General features: G+C 40.6%; 1 protein-coding gene across 5 annotated transcripts in view; it reads right to left on the reverse strand.

Annotated features, from left to right (window-relative positions):
* Positions 1 to 21807, reverse strand: part of BBX (BBX high mobility group box domain containing) — a 149964-nt gene that overhangs the window by 66036 nt on the left and 62121 nt on the right. For all 5 annotated transcript variants that reach the window (XM_058043137.1, XM_058043133.1, XM_058043126.1 and 2 more), the window contains exons 3-5: positions 8859 to 9029; positions 7099 to 7341; positions 621 to 819 (exon numbers count right to left, since the gene is read on the reverse strand). In XM_058043137.1, the coding sequence (XP_057899120.1) occupies positions 621 to 819; positions 7099 to 7341; positions 8859 to 9020 (604 nt within the window). In that variant the 5' untranslated portion in view covers positions 9021 to 9029. The remainder of the gene's footprint in view (positions 1 to 620; positions 820 to 7098; positions 7342 to 8858; positions 9030 to 21807) is intronic.

Below are 21807 nucleotides of genomic sequence, written 5' to 3' on the forward strand. Positions count from 1 at the left end.
GTTCTGCTATTTATGGATATTGGTGAGAGATTATCTGCTTTTCACCAGCTCAGGCACTCCACCTATACTATACTTCTTCATATATTTCTTTTTTTATTTTTTTTCCAAATGTTTAGAAGTTTAGAATTTGCTTCTCTGAAATATAATGGGCAAAAGAGCACATTTAAGTGAAATTAAATTATGCTTCTCTTGATGAAAATACCCAAGTGTTAGCCCCACTGGAACATTAATCTACAAGATTATCATATCCAACTTGAGACACCCATAAATTTTTTTTGCAAAGAGTAAATTACTTAAAAGAGTACAGCATTCTATGACAGAGAAGCACAATGCACACAATCAGCACTTTCCTTTTTAACCAGAGTAACCAGAGAATGGAAGTCTCTGACAGCAGATAAACTGGAATCAAAACATCAACCAAATCTGGGCCCTACAGGGGGTAAGAGTTAGGATGCCTCACATTTTGAAAATAAATCATGCGCTATGGAAAATTTTAGAAAACTGATACACAGAGGTTTAACTACAGTTTTGGCAACTTAATCTGGGACACTACAGGACCATGTGTATTAAAGAAATTAGGTATTCCAATTCAGTTTCAATACCATATGCCCAGATCTCACCTGCCATCCCAAAGTTAAGTTGTGGCATTTCTTCACTTTTGGTAACTTTCCTTGGGCTCGGTAAGTCTTTTGCAGAGTCTGATGCAATGGCCCATAGCTTTTTCCTGTTTGTAACACTGGATGCCTGGGTTTTCACAGGTTTGTTGGTTGTGGGGCACCACTTGTACCCTGGGTTTGCTTTCATAAATGCATCCTTGTACTAGAAAAGAAAAGAGAAATTACCAGTCATTACATTATACTCTACACCGGGCAACCAGAGCACACTGCATGTAAGAGGATTTAATACAGTAACTAATCCTTAAATATCTTGATTTTTTAACAGTTTAATCACATGCTTAGAGTCCAACCACCAACACAATTTGCTAAGAAGAAGTATTAAGATAAGGAGAGTTGTATCTAAAAAGTGGGTTTTCTCTTTCCTCTCCTGAGGGTCTATTACCCAGAGCAGGCTGAAGTTCTGATCCTGCCAACTGCTCCCCAGTGCTTGTAATGCTCATGCTCTGAGAAACAGGTACTTGAATTCTTTGCAGGTTTTCTTTCTAGTTTGAATTAAATAAAAACACACATTTAGCAATAAATGCAGCATGATGCCTTAACTTGCACTAATTCTTCTTGAATAGTTCTGTATTTTAGAATATGAGTGTATGCTTTCCCAAACCAGGCATCAAAAACAAATTGCAACCAGTATAATGTCATATTCAGTATCTTGTGATAACACCATCCCAGTGTTCCTTCCAAAATGTACCACGCTGTATGGCAGCATAAAACAAACTGTGACCATTTAAAACATTCTTTGGCCTTGAGCACCCAGCACACCTCTCAGTTGTTTGCTGTGTTTTTGGTATGAGGCAGCGAAACAAAGGAAGCCAAACTACACATGGGCAGTGGGAGAAAGGGTTTGTATCCCACAGTTTGGGGGGTGGGGGAAAGGACCAGGATCTATTTTATTCACAAAACAAAACACCAACATCAAACCAAGATTTTTGAACATTAACAGTAACAGAAAACCGCATTTCAGTATTTTACATGTGCTGCTATGCAAGATTGAGAACTGGCAAATCAGAGGAACATGCCATACATTCCAGCTGCAGATGTTTGCCTAACAACTGATAGGGGTGTACAGCACTTGCTGCTGTGGGAGACTACCCAGCCAGTACCAGTGCTCACCACAGGGAGAAGGAACCCAACACCCCTTCACGACTGGGTAACTCCCAGGGGCAGCACAAGACCAAAAGAGCGGCTCTTTGTGCTTGGAAGCACATGGCAGAGCAGATGCAGGAAGTTTGTTCTGTGATTACACATTCCCACCCACACAGCTGCCATCAGTCCCAGTCATGGCATAGAGAAGCACCTATGTTCCATGCACATGCATGCACAGAAACATAGAGAGGAAAAAAAATCCCTTGGGCATCAAATACAGAAATAGCACTGAAAGCCTTGTCCTCTGCTAGAGCCACTACAGTGTTTTCCCAGCTGAACAGTCTGCTTTGTGGCAGGGTCACCATTGCACGTTTACTGCTTTCTTTCATTTCTATCTTCACCTTTGAGCTGGCACTTGCTACCTCCAGACCGTAGCAGAGATAAAAACGTTTCAGTTTACAAGAAACACGGCACTGCGTGAACCCTGCTGTGGGAAGTCCTGTATTTATAGGAATGGCTATAAATAATAAAAATCTGCAGGGATCACTGACCCACATACATGCTGTATTTTCTGAATAGGGTGTATGTATTAAATCTGCAAAGTAAGGACTGCGACACTGCTCGCCTCACTCCTTTTCCCTTTCCCTCGGTTTGCTTTGGGAGCTCAGTACACCACAAAAATAGCCTGGTGGAGGGAAGGGATAGGAAGGGGAGGGTAAGGGAAGAGGAGGAAAGGAAATACACGACAAAGCAGCTTTGCCTTCCATTGTTAAAGCCACAGCCCACTCACAAATCATGTTACCAGCCTGCAGAGTGAAAAGCATAGAGTCGCTAGCAATGAGCTACACAAGCTCTTCATATCAGCAGTGCTGCTTTGAGTAATTGAATTATTCTATTGAGTAATTTGACAAGCCGACAGTCTGCCCATCAAATGAGAACTAGGACGCATGCCATTTGTGAGACGAGGCTGCAATAAGCTTTTAATCAGTTTTCAACAAGAGTAATTCAAGTGAGCTGGTCTATTAATGTCTTTTTTTTCTCTGCAAAGCCAAGAAGTGAACATTAACTGCAGTTTCTGAAGGCAAAGGAGCAAACTGAGGGAGGACAACTCATTGAAACTGTTCAGTTTCAACACAAAAAAGAGAATATTTAAAAAGTTAAACAATGGCCAAGAAGTACTTTATATAAATGCATACAGGGGCCTGATCCAAATCTTAAAAACCCTTTTGGTATTGACTTTTGTGACTACTAGACCAAGGCCCAAAATAAACAGATAGATTTTGCTTACCAGGTCATGAGAAGATAAATTAAATGAGCTACAAAGTAACAAGAGAAAGTCAAAGATCACAGTGTTATCTACTGCTTTCCTCCCTTTCACCAACTGTGCAACTTAACACAGCAGTCTAAGCAGATGTCTAAAATTGATTAAAAAACCCCAAAACACAAGCAAACCAAACCAACCAATGAAAACTACAAAAAACCCCAACCCAAACATAAGTGCCTAACCTGGAATGAAAGACACCACCTTGCTTTCCACAGCAAATGGCAGGGCCTGCCCAGCAGCATCATGTTCTGAAGTTTCAGGTAAGAAATAGAACAAGAAGTGTTTGTGGGATTGGTCTCATGCCTTATTTCTGTTTTGTGAAAGCCTGGAGAATGTTATGTTATGCAGCAGGACCGCTGCCCCTTCAGAACTGAGGTTAAAACTCCCCAAGATGCTTTCATCACCAAATAAAAAAAGATTTGTTTCCTCTATTTGTGGTAGGAACAGGAGCTCACAAGTGGATTTCAGCTACACCTCAGGCTAGCTGTTAGCACGTGTTTAATTTTAAACACATGCTATTAAATGTCACATGAATCCCAGAGACCTAACATAAAAAAAAAAATTCCCTAGAAAATATAGCACTCCATTTTTCACTCCTGAAGGATGCAGAGTTTACATTACACGTTATAGTCCGTGCATCAGCCACTGGCCTTGCCAAACTCCAGCCAGCAAGCCAGGACATTTGTCCCCTCCTACCCCGAGGAGCTGCCAAAGCAGTGGCACCACAAAGCCAGCAAGCTGCCAGTGTGGCTGACTGGGCCTGAGACACCACTGGCCGAGGAGCAGCAGGGAGAAGTGCTCAGCTCAGCCACTGAATGGCAGCAGGATCACACAGTCAGCGAGGCTGGAAAAGACCTCTGAGATCACTGAGTTCAGCCTATGGACCAACACACAATGCCAGCTACACCATAACACAGAGCCATGTCCAGTCTTTCCTTAAACACCTTCAGGGTTCATGACTCCACCAACTTCTGGGACAGTCCACTCCAATGTCTAATCACATTTATCAGGCTGCTCCCTATGGGAAACAATCCTGACTGCCTGGATCTTGCTGGTGCAAAGACATATTTAAAAATGAAGTGTCTTCTAGCAAGGGAATAGGGTTTGAACAGTAACAATCTCACCAGATACTTCCTAAGGCAGCTGAACACTCCCAGGAAGTCCTGTAAGAGTTAACAGAAGAACACTACCCTTATTACGGAAGCAAATAAAAATGCTGGTGCATATTTATGAGTGGTCAGGTTAATTTCTCTCAGTGAAGGAAAATGCTAAAACATACAGCAACACTTCTGGTTCCTTTCTGAGTATGTATCAACTACTGGGATTATATCCTAGACAGTGAAACTTTCAAATTTAAGCTTATCTAGGAAGCCTGCAGGATAGAAACAGAAAGCCTACTAATAAAGTAACACCAGCAAAAGCAGACATCAAGCTCTGCAGGTGCAGCACTAGGTCTCCAGGGCAGTTGTTGCTGCAAGAGACCAGAAACCACAAGATGGAAACTAGAGAGAGTGTGGGGCCAGTTTTTCCTGATGATTAAGGTACCCCAAGGTACCTTACCTACTAGGAAACTTCTCATAATTCCAGCCAGCAAAAAGTTTGGGTGCCTCACTACCTCCCAAAATGATACATCTTGCATACAGCTACACATATATAAGTAAATATACAAGTGCCTTTACTTGCATACTGCTGAGGTAATATCACTGCTAGTCTTAAGCAGGCAAGAAACTGAAAGGTTCTTGCTTGGCACAAGATCTAACCTAAATGATTTTGGGAGCTATAGCAACAAGTAATAAAAAAAAACATCCTAGAGACTGTAGAAGAGCAGGGACTGTAGCCACTGCAGGAAGGACCACATGTGTCTCTGCAGGAGTGGTTTGGATGCTCAGGGTATACAAGAAACATTGTAGGGATAGCAGATATGACAGAGGGTTCCCTGGAAGATGTGTGTCCAGCCAGGACAGTGGCAACAGGCTGTGCAGGGACAGTCAAAGGACACTGAAAAGCTACATTTAAGCAACAGATTATTCACTGTATCTTAAATCTCATGGAGTTTATATAGGTACTCAAACAGAAGACCATTGGTACAATGGTATTTTTATTTTCTTTCAAAGACACTCACCTTGATTTTTAAATAAATTCTCTTTAGGAAAAAGCAAAGGACCAACAGGTGGTTCTCACTACAGTTGACATTAACCTCTTTTTGACAGTCTCAGCAGTAAGCCTACCTATGGGTGAACCTGTTCAATCTGCTCTTTGTGAACCTGCCTGAGCAGTGGGTTGGACAAGATGATCTCCAGAGACCCCCCCCTTCCACCCCCAACCATTCTGTGGTTCTGTGAAAAGCAAGTGTTACAATAAAAGTACCAATCCTGGCACACAGAATAGGCTTATTGGTGAAGAAGGCCCAAATGGATTCAACAGCACATTATAGCTGCTCATTATTGCTGTAACATACACTGTTTAAAGAATAAAAATTATATGCTATCTCTCTTCTAGTTCGTAGTCTTAGTACTACTTACAATGATGTAAACTACTTAGATTTATTGTTCTGCTTTGACATTGAATATTCAATTTGTTCTTCATGCCAAAAAAAAATCACTACAAGAACAATGATTTCTATAACAATATGATTAATGGTTTCAGATCTGTCACTTCATACAGAAGTTCTGCAATTATTTTCCTTCTTAATGAACAAGCTTCCTTCAGCAAGACAAAAGGCTAAGAAAAACAGTCGCATTGGGTTTGTTTCTTCCAAAAATTATTTCTTTATTCTCATCTTTCCTTTCTCTGCATTGGTACTGAATCTTCTAATTGCCCTTTCTCCAGACATTTAGAGAAATATCACTAATTCGTAAGCAGGGAATGCAGAATGAAACTGGAGTGGTTGGACAATGCTGAGACTCGAGTGTTTCGATACTGTGCCCCAGAAGAGAAACTACAGAGGTCCTACAGATCCTGCTTAAAAAGGACCGGCCATGCTAAACACTTTGTTTTTCTTGTGGACCCTTCCATGTTTACATGAGTTACTGAACAATCAGACCTTACAGCCTGTTAACAGTAGCAGACAGCTTCAGATTGCAGGGCAGGCATGGGTAATATCAATCATTTCACAGTCATCTGTAGTTCCCACAGTGTGTTAGCAGAAAAATACTCAAAAAAAGGAGAGAGATTTTTTCCCTTCTCACTGCTGTTCCTTTATTTTTATTAAGATTGAACTCAAAGGTTACCCACAATCTGTATCATACAGGTAGTCAAGGGATCTGATTTGGGGTCAGGTTATCAGCCTAAGTAATTGGCTCTGTTTTTCTCATTCTACTATCAATAACCACAGCTTTCTTGGCAACAGCTTATCAAGACAGCTATTCTTAAAAAGGCTCATTTGAATTTTAAGTTGACATAAAGATACTTTGTGAAATACAGGGATAAATCTCCTTTCCTTGATCCTGGTTAACGTACTCTGATTAGGCACTGCTCTCTGACTTGGTATTGGGCTCACCAAATCTTGCTTCATCAGAAAATGGTTAATGGGGAATGTACCTCAAGAAACACTAGTAATTTTTTAATTCATTAGCATCAAAGGTAAAAAGGGACTACATTTCTTGACTGTTCCATTGGTTTGGTCCACCAGCAGCTGGCATCACTGATAGAGAATGCACAGGTAAGTATCACTAGTCAGCTGACATGGAACTGTATGTTAGTGTTTACAATGGTCACTATCCTTGTGTTAATGCTGAAATTATCAGGCCATACAATCACAAAGTGCATATAATTATAACAATGACTACTGGAACCAGGTTAGTTTGTGTACACAGACCAATTGCTTTCCCTTCTGGTCCAAAGGATCAAGTGAATTAAAGCAAGAACAGGAGCTGCTCTGGGCACCATAATCCCATGGTGAAGCTGAGGAACAGAGGGAAGAGAAAGATCCCACACAAAACATTCAATATACAGAGAAAAAGATGACAATATGTAATGAAGTCCCTTTACATCCACCATTCAGACAGAACATACCTCCTTGGCCATGTCAGTGTATTTCTGTTTTTCTTTTGGATCTAGAACAGACCACCAATCTGCCAAGATCTTGGTTGCGCCACGATTATCGAGGCGAGGGTGCTCTTTCCGCACAAGAGAGCGGTGCCGTTTGCAGAACAAGAGAAACGCATTCATTGGTCGGCGAGCTCGCTGCTCTGAGGACTCGTCATCTTCAGTCTCATCAGCATCCTGCTCTAAACCATCAGGGCCAAGGAGCGGCACCTGGCAGAACCGAAAGGGAAGTAGTGTGAGCTCAGTTATCCGCGTTTTGCACAAAGACTGGGACTGCGTGCGCTGCGTGGGAGTGAGGGAGAGGCACATGGATGAACACAACTGTCTCCAAAGGCCGTCTGTTGCATCCAGCAGTGCAGAGTTCTACAACAAACCTCCTCACCTGATGGTCCCAGGTTCATTCATGCTCTCTGCAAGACTTAACGCCAACTTCCAGGTGGAAAAATTTCTAAGCTGAGGATCATTCTCTACTAACAGTCCTAAAGGGACTGGAGGGACAAGATCCTTCTTACTCTCCTTCTAACAGCCTAGAAATCATCTAAGGGGGATGAGGCAACCAGAGCTACCTTGGACCTTGATTATTCATGTTCATAACTACAGAGCACACAAGGAGGAACAGGTTAACAGTTTGTTTGTTTGTCCATTGCTTTTCCCCATCTCCTGCTGCTTTACTGCTCAACCTGTGAGCAGCACAGCAACGCAGCCACCACAAAGCTGCCTAGCAGAGGCAGAGGGCACATCTCAACAGACTACGCTACCAAAACGTGCTTTCTCCACTTACAGGCTGGCTTAGTATTCCTACAAGGGAGGAGCCACAGAACTTACTGCATGAGACAAAAAACCGCCTCCTACCTAACTGTGATGCTGCTATTTTATACCATGTTGTGAAAGGACCAGTAAGATCAACAGAAAGCACCATCACAGAATCAGGCTCTTGCTTATCCTTGTCAGGGTCACCCTCTCAGTGTATGGCTCAAGGGAGTCTCCTCAACACTGGCCTTTCCATTCCTGCCTTAGGAAGGCACCAAGGAGAAACAGATATGAATGCCATCCACATGATGCAATCATCACATCTGCAGAAACAGTTCCCACTTCTGGTTACAGAGAATGAGTCTAACTGGAAAAGTGTGAAGTGCCACATGGCACAAAAAAAGGGTAAGGTCAGCATCACTGAACAATACCAAAACACCAAGTGTCAAACCAGAGACAGATTACTTCTGCTGTACACTCAGTACTCTGGAGGATAAATTGAATTTCACATGCGAAGATAGCAAAAATTGTATTCAGCCTTTTCCTTCTTTTTCCCTTTTTAATCTTTGCAGTTTTAATCTTAAACAAAGAAGAATGAAAACTTTTAGTTTGGTATGCTCTTTGTAGTCACTAGAAGCAGATACCAGGCACAAGCCAAAGTCATGTGTAAAATAAGCAATTAAAAAAAAAAGAACGTCAAAAACCCACTTAGAGCAATCAAGATTAGGATGTGCAACACATTATTAATACAAAGCAGATAAAACTATTCCAATCTACAAAAATTTGTCCAATATTTTAAAAGCATGATTAACAACTCACTTTCTTGTCTTTACAACCTTATGGGCACGGCATTGCATCCCTTTTTATTGGCTGTTTCTTCACAGAAGAGAACAAGACAACACAAAATATAGAACATAGCTAGGGAGAATCTGATCTATCATTAACCATCTTGGGTCAAAGCATCCAATTAAATCTACCTTATCAATATCTTCCTCTTCTTCTTCCTCTTCTTCCTCTTCAGAGAAGTCAAGGAGTTTCTTGGCCAGCAGGGGATGCCACTGAAGACACTTCCTTTTTGGTCTCTTCCCAGTTCCTTCACCTTCTGTTGAGTGATCCTTATTCCTACTACTGCCTTTCATTACTGTGACCTGTCATGCAAAAAATATTGAAAAATTCACAACAAACCCTTAGGCATAAATGACCATCAAACCAGTGGCAAATATATGAGGCACCAATGCAAGACTCTCAGAATTTTCTGGCAAGATATTAGATAGAGATTTATTCCAATTATCGACATAAGCATGGATATACTTTATGCATTCTTAACACTTCCATGTAATGCCCAGAGTAACTACAATACAAAATTTAAGAGCATGAAGTAAGGATGCCAGCTAAGTCAACTCTCAAATGTGCCCCTGTCTGAAGGATGGCAGAGAAGTCTTCTCTAGCCAAGTGAGTGACTCCACAGCTCTCTCACACATATATCCACTGCAGCTTTTGCCACTACAAATGTCAATGTCAGGACATCCCTCTTTCTCACAGTGGAACATATCACCATTCACTCATGTGTTAATGCACTTGTATACACCAGTATTGATACAGAGCCCCATGATATTATGAGCTAGGATTTGTCCAGTGCCATTAAAAGGTGCAATAGGGAAATCTGAGTCCCTAAGAAAAGTGAATTTTAATAAACAGATTTGAAGCAAACAACCAGAGATAGTTATGCTGACATTTTCAAAGTACTGCACAGGAAACAAAAACCATGTGCTGAGCCAAGTGCATGCAGAAGACAAATCATATTTAGTTGTGTGTGTGTCTGTATCTAAAAAATACCTCAGAACTACATCTTAAAAAAATACATGCTTAATGCATCCAAAGTATCAGTTTAAGGGTTGACTTAAGAGATGTGCTACCCAACTAAGGGACAAATTAATATATATAAACAAATAAAACCAGCTCATCACATCAAAGTACTGAAGCACACAGCAAGTGCTCCTAGCACAGAGCCTGGTCCCTTGTAGCCTTCTGTTAGCATAGTGCAGTATCAGTGGCAATCCTGACAGGAGCATGGCTAGCTTTCCAAGAAAATAACACAAACATCAAAACAAACTTAAGAGTCGTTAGCCAGATACATCTTATCCAATAAAGCCAATAAATTTGATGCAGTCTTACATGAGTTTCTCACCAGCAGGATAAAGTACCAGCATAAGCCCTGATCCCATAGGCAAAGCCAGAACAGGCTGTGTTGCTGACCCTCAGGAAAAGGGCACAGAAAGAATCAAACCTTCTAATTGCAAGGCCACAGTGCATTTTAGGATGCTGCTTTCTGTAAGATGCCTGGTGCAACACTAATGTTTCACCCTGCAGGGCCACACAAGAAAGCTGCCACTTGCACTTAGACCAGCTGCCCGAGCCACTGTGCCACCTCTGGGGCAAATGCCCCCCAAGAACCATCTTGCACCACTCCAGCCACATTCCTACATTTAGTGAGCACTAGTTCTGGTTTTGGATGATTTCTTCCAGGTGTTTCTTGTTGGTTAACTTCACCAGCATTTTGGCAATGTGTCCTTGCTAGCACCAGAAACATGCATAAGCAGCTGCTTCCCCTGCAGACTTCAGGAGTGCAGAAAGCTGAAGGACCTTCAGACACCACTTACTGTGTCTGAAGTAAGCAGATGTGCTTACTGGAGGAACAACTGAAGCCTGAAGGAAGGAGGTTCACAAATTTTAATTTACATTTTAAAATAGCATTTTCCTGGGCGTATATTCAAGTTTGTTAGATCTTCCCCACTTGTCAGCATATCTGCCCCACTACTCATGAAGGAAATGCTGTAACTTTGTAGTAACTTTGTCCCATTAAGTGACATACTTCGGTATCCACATCTGCCTAGAAAAACATTTAAACTTTGATTTTGTATCACGCACTCCTCTGTTCATTTTCTGTAACCAACTTCTGTAGGTTACAGGGAGTTTTACACAGCACATAACCAGGCACCATTTTACCTAAATTTTTCATCCATCCTGACTTGCAAAAAACACATCCGAACACACAAACCATTTTGTCTTTAAAAACCCCATTAAAGTGTGGAAAATTAAGCCACAATCCAGTATCAGGAAATGTATGTTTGAAATTGTTTTTATCCCACTGTGACCTCTGCAATGTACCACACTGCACTGTGCTCTCCATCTGTCTCTCTTCCTAAAGTGCTGAACCACCATTTGCTTTTGTTTGGGGTATTTTCACACACAAATCATGAGTTAATGTTCAAGCAGGAACTTCAGCTCCCGTGGGCAGCAGAGATTCGTTCAGAGATTGCTAAGTGATACAGATCTGCCTATTACTGCAGCCAATAAAGCATGTGGCCTATTTCTGAGCAGGATAAATACACTACAGTACAACAGGGAGAGCTACTCCAGCCCTTACCACTCATGTCCATAAACTAATCATATGGCTTCTGTCTACACTCAGTCCTCAGTATGATGAGGACTACTAGTAGCCTTCTGCCTTGTTAGTGTGAAACTAAATTAACATTTGAGAAGCGCTCCATGATCCTTCTTTACAAAGCTCAGCTGAAGTCTCAGGGCTATTCCAACAACAGTACCACCTTTAGAGCTGGCCCCTCTCTGTCTGCTGCCCTTAAAAGGATGAGTAAGGGAAGACTTCACAGGACTTAGGCGTATTTTACATGTGCTCTCCATCACCCCTGAGACCCTGCCTATGCTCTGTGCTGAGTTTGGCAAGACAGCACAGAACCAAGCACCTTGCAAATTCCTAAGGGGCTCTCAGTACCTTACACCTCTTCACCACAGCTGAGCTCATAAATAATTTTTGTTTTCCTTGCATGAAGGCTAGGTATTAAACTCTCATCACTAAAATTAATTTATCAAAGCTCATTAGTGCTAAAATAAAAATGTACACTCAGCTTCAGGAATTCAAGGGATGTTCATTAGGTTGTTTTAATAAATTGTGAATCATTTTACAACACAAGAGTCAGTCAAATCCTAGCTGTCATGCAAGCATCATTTACCACAGAATAATAATCACTCTTTCTGCTTAGGAAAGAATCTCTGCAATGCTCAACAACAAAACCTCTGCTGATTTTGACCCCACTGATGGAAGGACTGAGGCAACAGACAGACTTCAAACTTCATGTTTACATCATGGCCTGGAAGTCACTCACTTCTCAAGTATGTCAAGTTATATACTTGACCCTCTATGGCTGCTCTTCTTTCCTCTAAATAGGAAGCAATTAATAACAAACACATAAAATTATTTCCTTTCCTTTAAGGGTGGATCATATTCCATTTTTATATACTTTTGTATTTCCAAATCCTCTTTCCCCATATTTATTTATTCAGGTCCTCGTAAGTTCTGACCTACAATCCAGGGAGAGAGAGATTTCGGAGACTTCTCAGAGACTTTGTTTTGGTGCACTTTTTGCTGATGCCTCTCTGTCAAATATAGGATTGGCATAATGAAAAAAGTTCTAATTCTTTATTACATCACATGTGACTTTTCCTGTTAAAAATGGATGCCAACATAGCGTGGTAAACTTGTTTTCTCTGGATTGCTTCATCTTTTAATTTAATATGCCTGCACTTCATGGGCATTTGTCTCCTAATTGTTGATATATTAACATATTCACATAATTAGAGAGAAACCCATAAAAAAAATCCAGGCAAATGCAAATTACACCTAACATGGACATTTTCCTTTTGGCAAGATGTAGCAGAATGCATGCATGATTATGATTAAACGACAATGAAAGCTTTACTGGAATTATTTACTTCTTAAATGGCAAAACATCAATGGAATCCAGTTACCTGACTCTTAAGATTCTATTTATTTATCTGAATTATTGTTCCCCTTGACACATCATCAATAGCACGTTAGCTGCTTGTTTTATATGACAGACTGGAAGCTGGCAAACAGAAGCAAGCAAAAATACCACCTGTTTCTCTTTCAGGGATCCTCAAGTACTGGCAAGCATCTCTACCAGCATGCTTTTAAAAAAAGAGCTAGACTTGGACCCTGCAAGAACTGAAGCACACATTTAAGCTTGGCAATTGAGAAGGTCCATAGAAAGTCACACAATAAGCCATGTACAGTCACAGAATAAGCCAAATCTTTGAGAGATTTGGGCTTAAAAGTAGAGAAGATACACAACACCTGATGTGCAAAGTTTGCAATAATTGGAATTTATGAACAAGAACACAAAAAAAAAAAAAAAAAGGAGTAATTTCTTCTACAGATATCAGTAAAAATATAATGTATCTTTTGAGGCAGATGTAATGGCTTTTAAAAGTTTGCAAGGGTAAAAATTATTAAAATCAGGCAACAAGATTTTACAAGTTACTTCTCAGCTTAAGGATGACAAAAATGAAGTGACAGCCAGTAGGGAGAAAGTAGGAATATTTTAACAAGGCAAGACAAAGGTATGGACAGCTTTCCTTAAAATAAGCTGTCCATATGCTTTATAATGTCACCAGAGGATACCTGTCAAGGCTGACATTCATGATCCATTGACAGCAAGATACCTTCAGGGTGACATTCTACATTTACTTTTAGTGCATATACAGATCAAACATTACAGAACTATTACATCAGTACAAAAAAGTTAAGAATTTCCTTTTGTGTGTGTGCTGGCTGTCCTTCTGCTCCTAGAAACATTAATCAAAGAATCACACTCTTCTTGGATGTCTTATAAATATGTATAGCTAATAGAGCTTCAGAGGAAAAAAATATTCCTTAAGAAAAGAGGTGGATGGAGGGAAAGCAGGGGAGGAAACATTTAGCTTTTACTGCCTCTGTTTCTATTTCAAATACATAACTGTTTACAAGTCTTCATTTTTTAAAATGTTCATTAATAACAAGCATTTGATTACATTTGGTAATACTAAGTTTTGTTTTTCTGCTATCTTCCTCTGTTATTTATAAAAGTTTTTATACACAGGTGACCAAGTACTAATTCAGCAATACTAATTTTGGGACTATCTCATCCCAGTGTTGATGAGCCACTGAAAATGCTGCATGTGCTAAATAAGCTACACTTGATAAACTACATCCATAAACACCAAAATCCTTATAAAGGTCTTCAAAAGCAGCCAAGTGCTCTAAAGCACTTGTTGTAATACAGGTTAGAAAGAAATGCAAGACCTGCAAAAGCAGAACCCCATGGATTGTGACTATGGCATGTTCCCTGTTGGAAGATTCTCCATAGAACAACATCTGAGCCTCAGTAACTTTCATTTCCATGAGGACAGTGGAAACAAATTTCAGATTTCCTGTTACCTTGAAAAAAACCCCACATTTCCTGGAGGCCAGCTGGGCTCTTGGTTGACTCAATGAAGATTACTGGTACAAAGGAGCAAAGGCAGAGTTTCAAGCGGACTTTCCACACTTTCTGCTCTGTTTTACACTAAGTTCTCTACTACATGATAAAAACAAATGCTAATAAGAAAAGAGAGGAGTGGACTATGACACTAATAGCTTGTTGTTTTGGGGACTACTGAGTCAGTGACTTGAGCTGTTTCAATAAAGAAGCAGGAGACTGGGAAATGAGTTCCATGTTCTCAGCAGTCTAGCGGGCTGAAGAGGTATTTGAATTTTCACATGAAAGCAAAAGGAGACTGTGGCTGGAAAATACACCTACACAAATACAAAGTGCGGGTTTTATTTTTTTTTTTAATAAGTTTCTTTTAGCTCTGGAATAAATCAACCAGAATATTTCTATAATGTAAGACAAAAACTAGTTGGCACTAATTGCTGACCATTCAGTGAATATACTCTTTATTGCTTCACAGCAGAAAGCCATTAATGAGCTTTCTAATTTTCAGAGATGTGATGGTTTAATGGGGGACATGCTGAGACTCAATGGGGTCCTGTTTGCCAGTGGAGGTTTGGGAGAGACTGTCACCACATGAAACCCTTAGCAACACAGCTACAAGTGTTAGTTAATTTTTAATGACATACTCTTCCATCTTCAGAAATTATTTTAAACTGTTCCTTATTCTCAAACTCAGATTTCAGTTGCTTGCTTTCTTTGTTCTCTAATACATAAAATTTAACCCCAAGATCACAGAAAAATGTCAACAGCATTTTTTTTTAATTTTGGGGGGGTTTTAAGTATCCATTTCATACCTGCCAAAGAGGAAGAAAAGCAACATATTACACAAGTCAATAGAATTTGAACTTCAACTCTACTCTTTCCCTTTTCCTTCACACATGCAAAACAAGAAATATTTTCTTTGGCATTTTTTAATGCAAAGAAGTCAAGCAAGCTTTGTCTAGTATGAAAAACACTCTATGTTAAACAACTGCACTCACTGTAACACCTTTTGCCTCTGTGAAGTAGCTCACTGGTGCAGATGAATGGAAAGAATCAAAGGAAGAGCTTGCCTTGCAGAAAAAGGTCTGGGGCTGCAAATCACTAACATCTTTACTCAAACAGAAGCATATTAACAGGAGCCTAGAGTCACTTAGGTAAAAGCAGTGTCTGAAGACTCAGGTCTTAACCCTAACAGGACTTTTTGTGGTCTTCAATTTAAGTTACAGTAGGACATTTGCTATTGTAGGACTCATTTCAGACTTCAGCAACTGCAGAGGCAGGAACACAAACATCAGGAACACAGTAAGTCACAGGCTACAGCTATGCTTACTTCACCAAGCAAGGCTCCAGTGACACACTCTGCTAGCCAAAATGTCTGGGTCACGAAGTGCAGAAGACAAGCATTTGTTATGGTAACATGCACCTTTCTGGACACCAGGTGCTAACCACCCTGCACGCCAAAGGATCACCAGCAGGTCTGCCTACAACCCTGTGCATCTGCAGGAACAAGGCACCTGGATTATCGGCCTAGTAACTTCCTTTGCTTGGAGCTCCTGGAGAGCAGGTAGGGGGCTCTCTCCTTGCATGCTCTGTGCAGTGCTAATGCAAAGGAACCACAAACCAGGGAGCAGGGCAAGGCCTCCTGCACATGTAGGTGAAGTCACTCACCCAGAAGAGGGACACACTGGCACACCTGCACTACTAAACATGGCTCTGCTCCTAGATGAAGGAGATGTAACCCACAGAGCCTGGAAATTTTGGCAATCCTTTTGCTCCAAAGCAGCATTTCTTTTTGTTTCTACATTTACAGAGGAGAGAGCACCAAGGAACCTGGGAAGGTGAACAGAATAAATGCCTGAAATTCAAAACACAAAGGCAGCAGAGCCCAACCTACTTGCAATACTTCCTCCCACAAGAGAGGAGATAATAACAACAACAGCTTCAGAGCCCTCTACTGATACCAGAGTAACTCATCAGCAGAGCACTTTTCACAGAATAGACTGAAAAGAGCAACCACCTCTCAGACAGGAGATGTGTGCTTGTCTGAAGGGCATCACAGACCATAGCAACAGCACAATCCAAAAAAACACTGACTTTCAGCAAGTTTGAGCTGAGAGAGCACACAATGAAAAATTTGCTTTGTGTTCCTGTCTAAGCAAGACTACCTGGGCCTACATGGGGAGCTGCTTTTCTAGAAAGACAGCTGTCGTTCCTGCATTCCCCATTATTTCAATGTTGCAAAATCAAAGTCCTTGTGATTTGTCACCTGGATCACCAGGAGTTCTAGCTCTCTAGCTTTTGCAAGTCACTAAAGGCTTAATCTCAGCATAAAGTGTTTTTAGAGCCAGTGAGCTCACAGGCAAAATGGCCACACAAAACACTTAATGAATTTCAGTGCATGGACATTCTCATCAGATCATTCCCAGGAGGGCATCTGCAGTTCAGCAACAGCTTCCTCACTGAAGGGCCTATCAGGTAAGAAATCAAAGTCAAATTGGAATTTTATGTGAAGAAGAATGACGGCCTGGAGTTCTGCTCACAGCCTTTGGAGGATGAGACTCTATGAATGAAAGAAAAGTAAAAAAGCACATGTTCTAGACTTGCCACTCCCAAAGCTCTGTTTTTATCTGTGATTAGCAGGCATACGAATTGCTATGGGGTGCAGTCATGGCAGAAACACAGCCAAGTGCTTTTGTGCAGTGCAGAGCAGCACAAAGAGGAGACGTTCCTACAGCAGACATCGTAGGGGGAGCTGAATGGTAAAATTGTTCAACTCTCCTTTTCACCTCTTGTTGATTGTGTCCCAGTATCTTCTGCAAAACCAGGACAGTGTAGCTGTGTCCATCACTACTGTAACCCATTCTAAGTTTTACCATGTGCCTAACAGAGCTTTCATAATAAAATTCACTCATAATTACCACCAGTGTCAGGGGAACCATATACAGCTGTATGAGCAAATGAATGAATTACTCCCTTAATACATATTTAATAGGCCATAAAATATCCCTGTACAACCCCATATTATACTTTGTCTACTTCTGCTGTATTCAATTCAAGTGCAATAGGCTAAAGCAGTTATCTAAACATTCCCTTGTACAGCTACTCTCCACTACTCCTATGGAAAAAGAATCAAATTAATGGCTACAGAAAGTATTTACTCAGCTTTGTGTATCTCCAACATAAAGCCCATAAATCATGGTAATGTAACTCTTATGCATCTCAGAAACAACCATAAAGACACACAAGAATTTCAAATAAAAGGGGCTTGTGCCATGTTCACTAACAGAAATACTGCAAGACTGACTTAGTAAATTCTAGGCTACTAAAATATTTTCTTCAGTATTGAATTGTCACAATCACCTTTCATCCTCTTCCTTTACCAAGAGGAGTGAGTGTGTAAAGCCAAAAATGAGAAGTGAACCCTTGTGAGTGCTTCCTCTGTGAATCCCTCCCTACCAAACTCTGAGTTAATTTCCAAGCTATTGACCATATTTAAACCAGCAACACTTTGTCAAAATACATTGTATCTCAAATTAGGCATAACCCAAGTAGGTAAACAAAATGCCAAGAAGAGCAGAATTTTGCTAAAAGAAATGGCTACAAATCTCTTCTCACAAACAAGAGGAAATGGCCTCAAGTTTAGATGGGATATAAGGAAAAACTTTCCCATCAAAACGGTTGTCAAGCATTGGAACAGGCTGCTCAGAGATCTGGTTGAGTCAGCACCCCAGGAGTCTTAAAAGACATGTAGATGTGACATTTAGGGACATGGCTTAATGGTGGACTTCAATAATTTTCAAGGTTTTTTCCTACCTAAGCAATTCTGCGATTCCTTTAAAAGTAAGGAATCACACACATCTGCACACATTTATCAGTTATATTCATATTTATCATCTTGCTAAAGGCAGCATTTTAAGACTCAGGAATGAGCTTTTAATTCAGACTAGATTCCTTAATGCTGTGGTTTAGTCTGATCATAGAAAGAGATGCTAAAGGAACTTTAATTCTAGTTTCAGAAGTATCACTTTCTCTCAGAACTGTGCAGATCCACATGAAAATGTTTTGGGTATAGGAACACTTGTAATGATTTTGAAAGCAAATGTATTATATTAATACGCAATTTTCAAGTGCCATCTAGTGGCTATTTTTTATTTCACACTGGAATTTAAAAATAAACCTTCCCTTTTCCTTATCCTTAAAAGTTTTAGAAAGTTCATTATTTCATTTGCTTCCTGGTATTTTATAATGTGACTCTTGACAGTGCAATGGTAAACAGATGTTTGAATTAAGCCTAAGTTTGAGCATTCTGATGAACTGAATTTGGGCCAGAAAACAGCTGATTTCAGAACTAAAGAATTGCAAAAGGGGAAAAAAACCCCAACCTTATCCCTCTCTTACCCATGGAAACAAGACACAAATGTCAGTATTATATAGAGCTTTTTCAGTAGAACTTAATGACTTCTTATCATGAGAAAATTGTGACTTGTTAGAAGTCTGTAAATAACTAGGGTGTCAAATCAATTCTGATTGATTTGATTCTAATCACACAAGAAAATCCTGGAGAAAATGCATGTTCTAAGCATTCCTTACACTGGATAAAGCAAAAAATCCACAGTGCCTTATCAAAAAGTTTCTCCTTTACACTCAACCCAACCTGTGATATTACACAGGCCCAAAACTTAAAATACTCAGCAAAATCTGACTACTTAACATAGCAGTCTCACAATGGGAACAATTACTTCATGTATTCCACGTCCCAACTCAAATATCCTCTTATTCTCCAAGTATAAGGAATTGGACTCCCCAGGTATCTCAAAAAAGGCTAACTGTGCACACGCAGTAGTGTGCCCAAGACAGCATCAAACCGCCCATGTGTCCCATGCAGACAACCTGTGTGAAACACGCAGAGCATATCAAATCCTGAATTTAACATGTCTGGAAAGACATCTATATATGCTTCCATTCCACCTGGAAAATTGTGGAAGACTGTGTCAGGCAGCCAACCAATCAAGGAAAGTATCTGGGCTTCTTCACAACGAACCTCTGAGAGCCCAAAAGTAAGATGGTTCTATTTCTGTAATATACTTTTGCAGAGCTACAGTAACACACAAATAATTTTGTGCCCACCTATGGCTATAGAAAAAGTATTAGAACTCAGAGGCTGAGACAGAGCCAAAGTTAAAAACATATCATAACCAAACATCATCTTCGTTATTATTCTCCTGAAAGACTTGTTAGCTGTGGCAGAAACAAATTCTCTGGGGAAAAATATGTAAAAATGCTTCAATCTTATTAATTCTGTCTTGAATTCAAAGGACTTTAACAAAAGGTGTGAGCATTGCTATCTTCCTGACTTTTGCAGTTTGGAAAGAGTCTTACAGAGATGAAAAATCTTAGACAAAAGGTCAGAAATAAATTCATGGGAAGAGAGCTTTTCCAGTTCCCTGCTCCCTTCTGCTGCTGTCTCTCCCTTCCAGAAAACAAAGAAATTGAAAAGAAAACTTTCACATTCAGCAGCCTTTTTGTGTGCCTGTTCCACGGGTAATCGCAGAGACATTACACCTGCCCAGCAAGGCACGCTTTGGATGCAGCTCCAGGCAGGCGTCCTGAGCCATGGAGCTCAGAGGATGCAGAGGAGTGACAGGCAGCTCATGCACCTGGCAGGGCCACAGTGCTGCCCCTGCACCCCTCAGCCCCTGCGCAGCAGTACCATCCCACCATGGCACTGACAGCAAGGAGCTCGCTGGGCAGCCCCACCTGCTCGTGCACTCCAATGGACAGCCCTGGCAGTGCCTCACCCGAGAGCCAGCCCTGGCTCCCACTCCTCAAAGTGCTCACAACCCTTACACACCACTGAACCTCCCTGATCCAGGGCTCATCCAACAGCCTCGGTTTAATAACCCATCTACAGGCCTGGAAAATTTACAGGATAGGGCAACTACCCCTGGGCAACTGGACACAACGCAACACAAAGATCTGGAGATGCAGGAAATCACAAAGCTGCCCCCGAACACAAGAACACGGCATACATATGCAATGGCTGAAACAGTAAAAAAAAAAAAATTACATAAGACACAGATGAAAGGAATAAACAATGTTACTTTAAAAGCCCTCAGAAGGTAGAATGCTATATATTCCATGTATAACCTCAATAAAGCAGCCCCAGCTATTTAGCACCTTAAACTCCCCTTTAAACACCTACCAAAATAATTTAAAGTTCTATAGTTCCATTATCCCGTTGCCTAAATCACTGTACTCAGCTAATTCAGTTGTTGATTGTCCTTTAATCCATTAAAAGGGCATGGAAATTTTGGCCTACACTGCTCCAGGTTCTTTCTACGATGACAGTATTTTGTGCATTCCCCCAGGTGTGTCCCATCTAAGAGCCCATGTGTTAAAATGATACAAGCTAAGTTAGCAGAGCAGTTCCCCCAGGATGCTACACATCACCAGTGAGTCTACTGCTCTTTTTTGCTGGTGAAATGTGAGCTAAAATTCTGCATGGACATTTACAGTACTTTTTTACAGAAAAGGTCTAAAGATCAAACCCACACAGGTTATAATTATTTTAAAAAGTAATTTTACTTTCATACCATAATTTTTAAAATTGCTTTAATTCACAGCTACATATGTACCAATATGAGCTAGAAAGCCCCATATAATGGCAAACAATGTGTAAGAGTAGACCTGTATTTCACTGATGGCAATTCACTGTAGCATTATGGCCATATTCTCCTGAAGCTCCGTGGATGTTGAGTATGAATGACTTCAAATTCCTGAAGAAAACAAGATACCAAGAAAATGTGTTCTTTGCCAGGGAGGTAGCTTGATGCTAGAAGACATTTGAGAGTTTTTCCCTAACAATCTCGCAGATAAGCTTTGAACTAAACCATCAAAAGTAAGCAGGGCTGTAGACAATGCTCCCATTCTCAAGCATATGCATGCTCATATGCAAAAATGCATCACCACCTCGAGTTCTGCTGAACATAACAGTCTCTTTTAAGGAGAAAGAGACTTGGCTTATTTTTAATTCATAGAAAGACAATCACAGGATTCAGCAACGTCCACTTCTGAAGATCTAAAGCTAGAAATGTGACATAAGCTGCATGTGAAAGATTTAGGCACAAAAATACTTTTGCATTGTTCCTCCTAAAATACCATAATACAGTTATTAATTTTCATGCACTAATATTTCAAGAAAAGGGCAATATTAAATACTAAATTCAGCAGCTGGGGGTCTCTAGTCCTGCTCAAGGTTCAAAGCTGAACCACACTGCTCAGGACCTCACTCAGGGATGAAGATTCCACCACCTCTTTCATCACTCTCACAATGGAGGGTATTTTTCCTTATTTTTCCTTATGCTTAACCCAAATTTCCCCATCTGAAACTTCTGACAATTACCTCATGCCTGTCCTTTCACTAGACATCTCTAAAAGGAATCAAAGTCCCTCTTCTTCATAATGATCCTACAGGGAGCTGGAGTCACCTGGAGTATCCCTTCAGGCTTCTCAGGTGGAACTCAAGGAGCTCTCACAGCCTTTCCTGGTATGTCACATGCTCTGACCCAACCCCAGAGCGGCCCTTGACAGTGCT

This window comes from Melospiza georgiana, chromosome 2 (genome assembly GCF_028018845.1).
Source record: "Melospiza georgiana isolate bMelGeo1 chromosome 2, bMelGeo1.pri, whole genome shotgun sequence".
NCBI classification, from domain to species: Eukaryota; Metazoa; Chordata; class Aves; order Passeriformes; family Passerellidae; genus Melospiza; species Melospiza georgiana.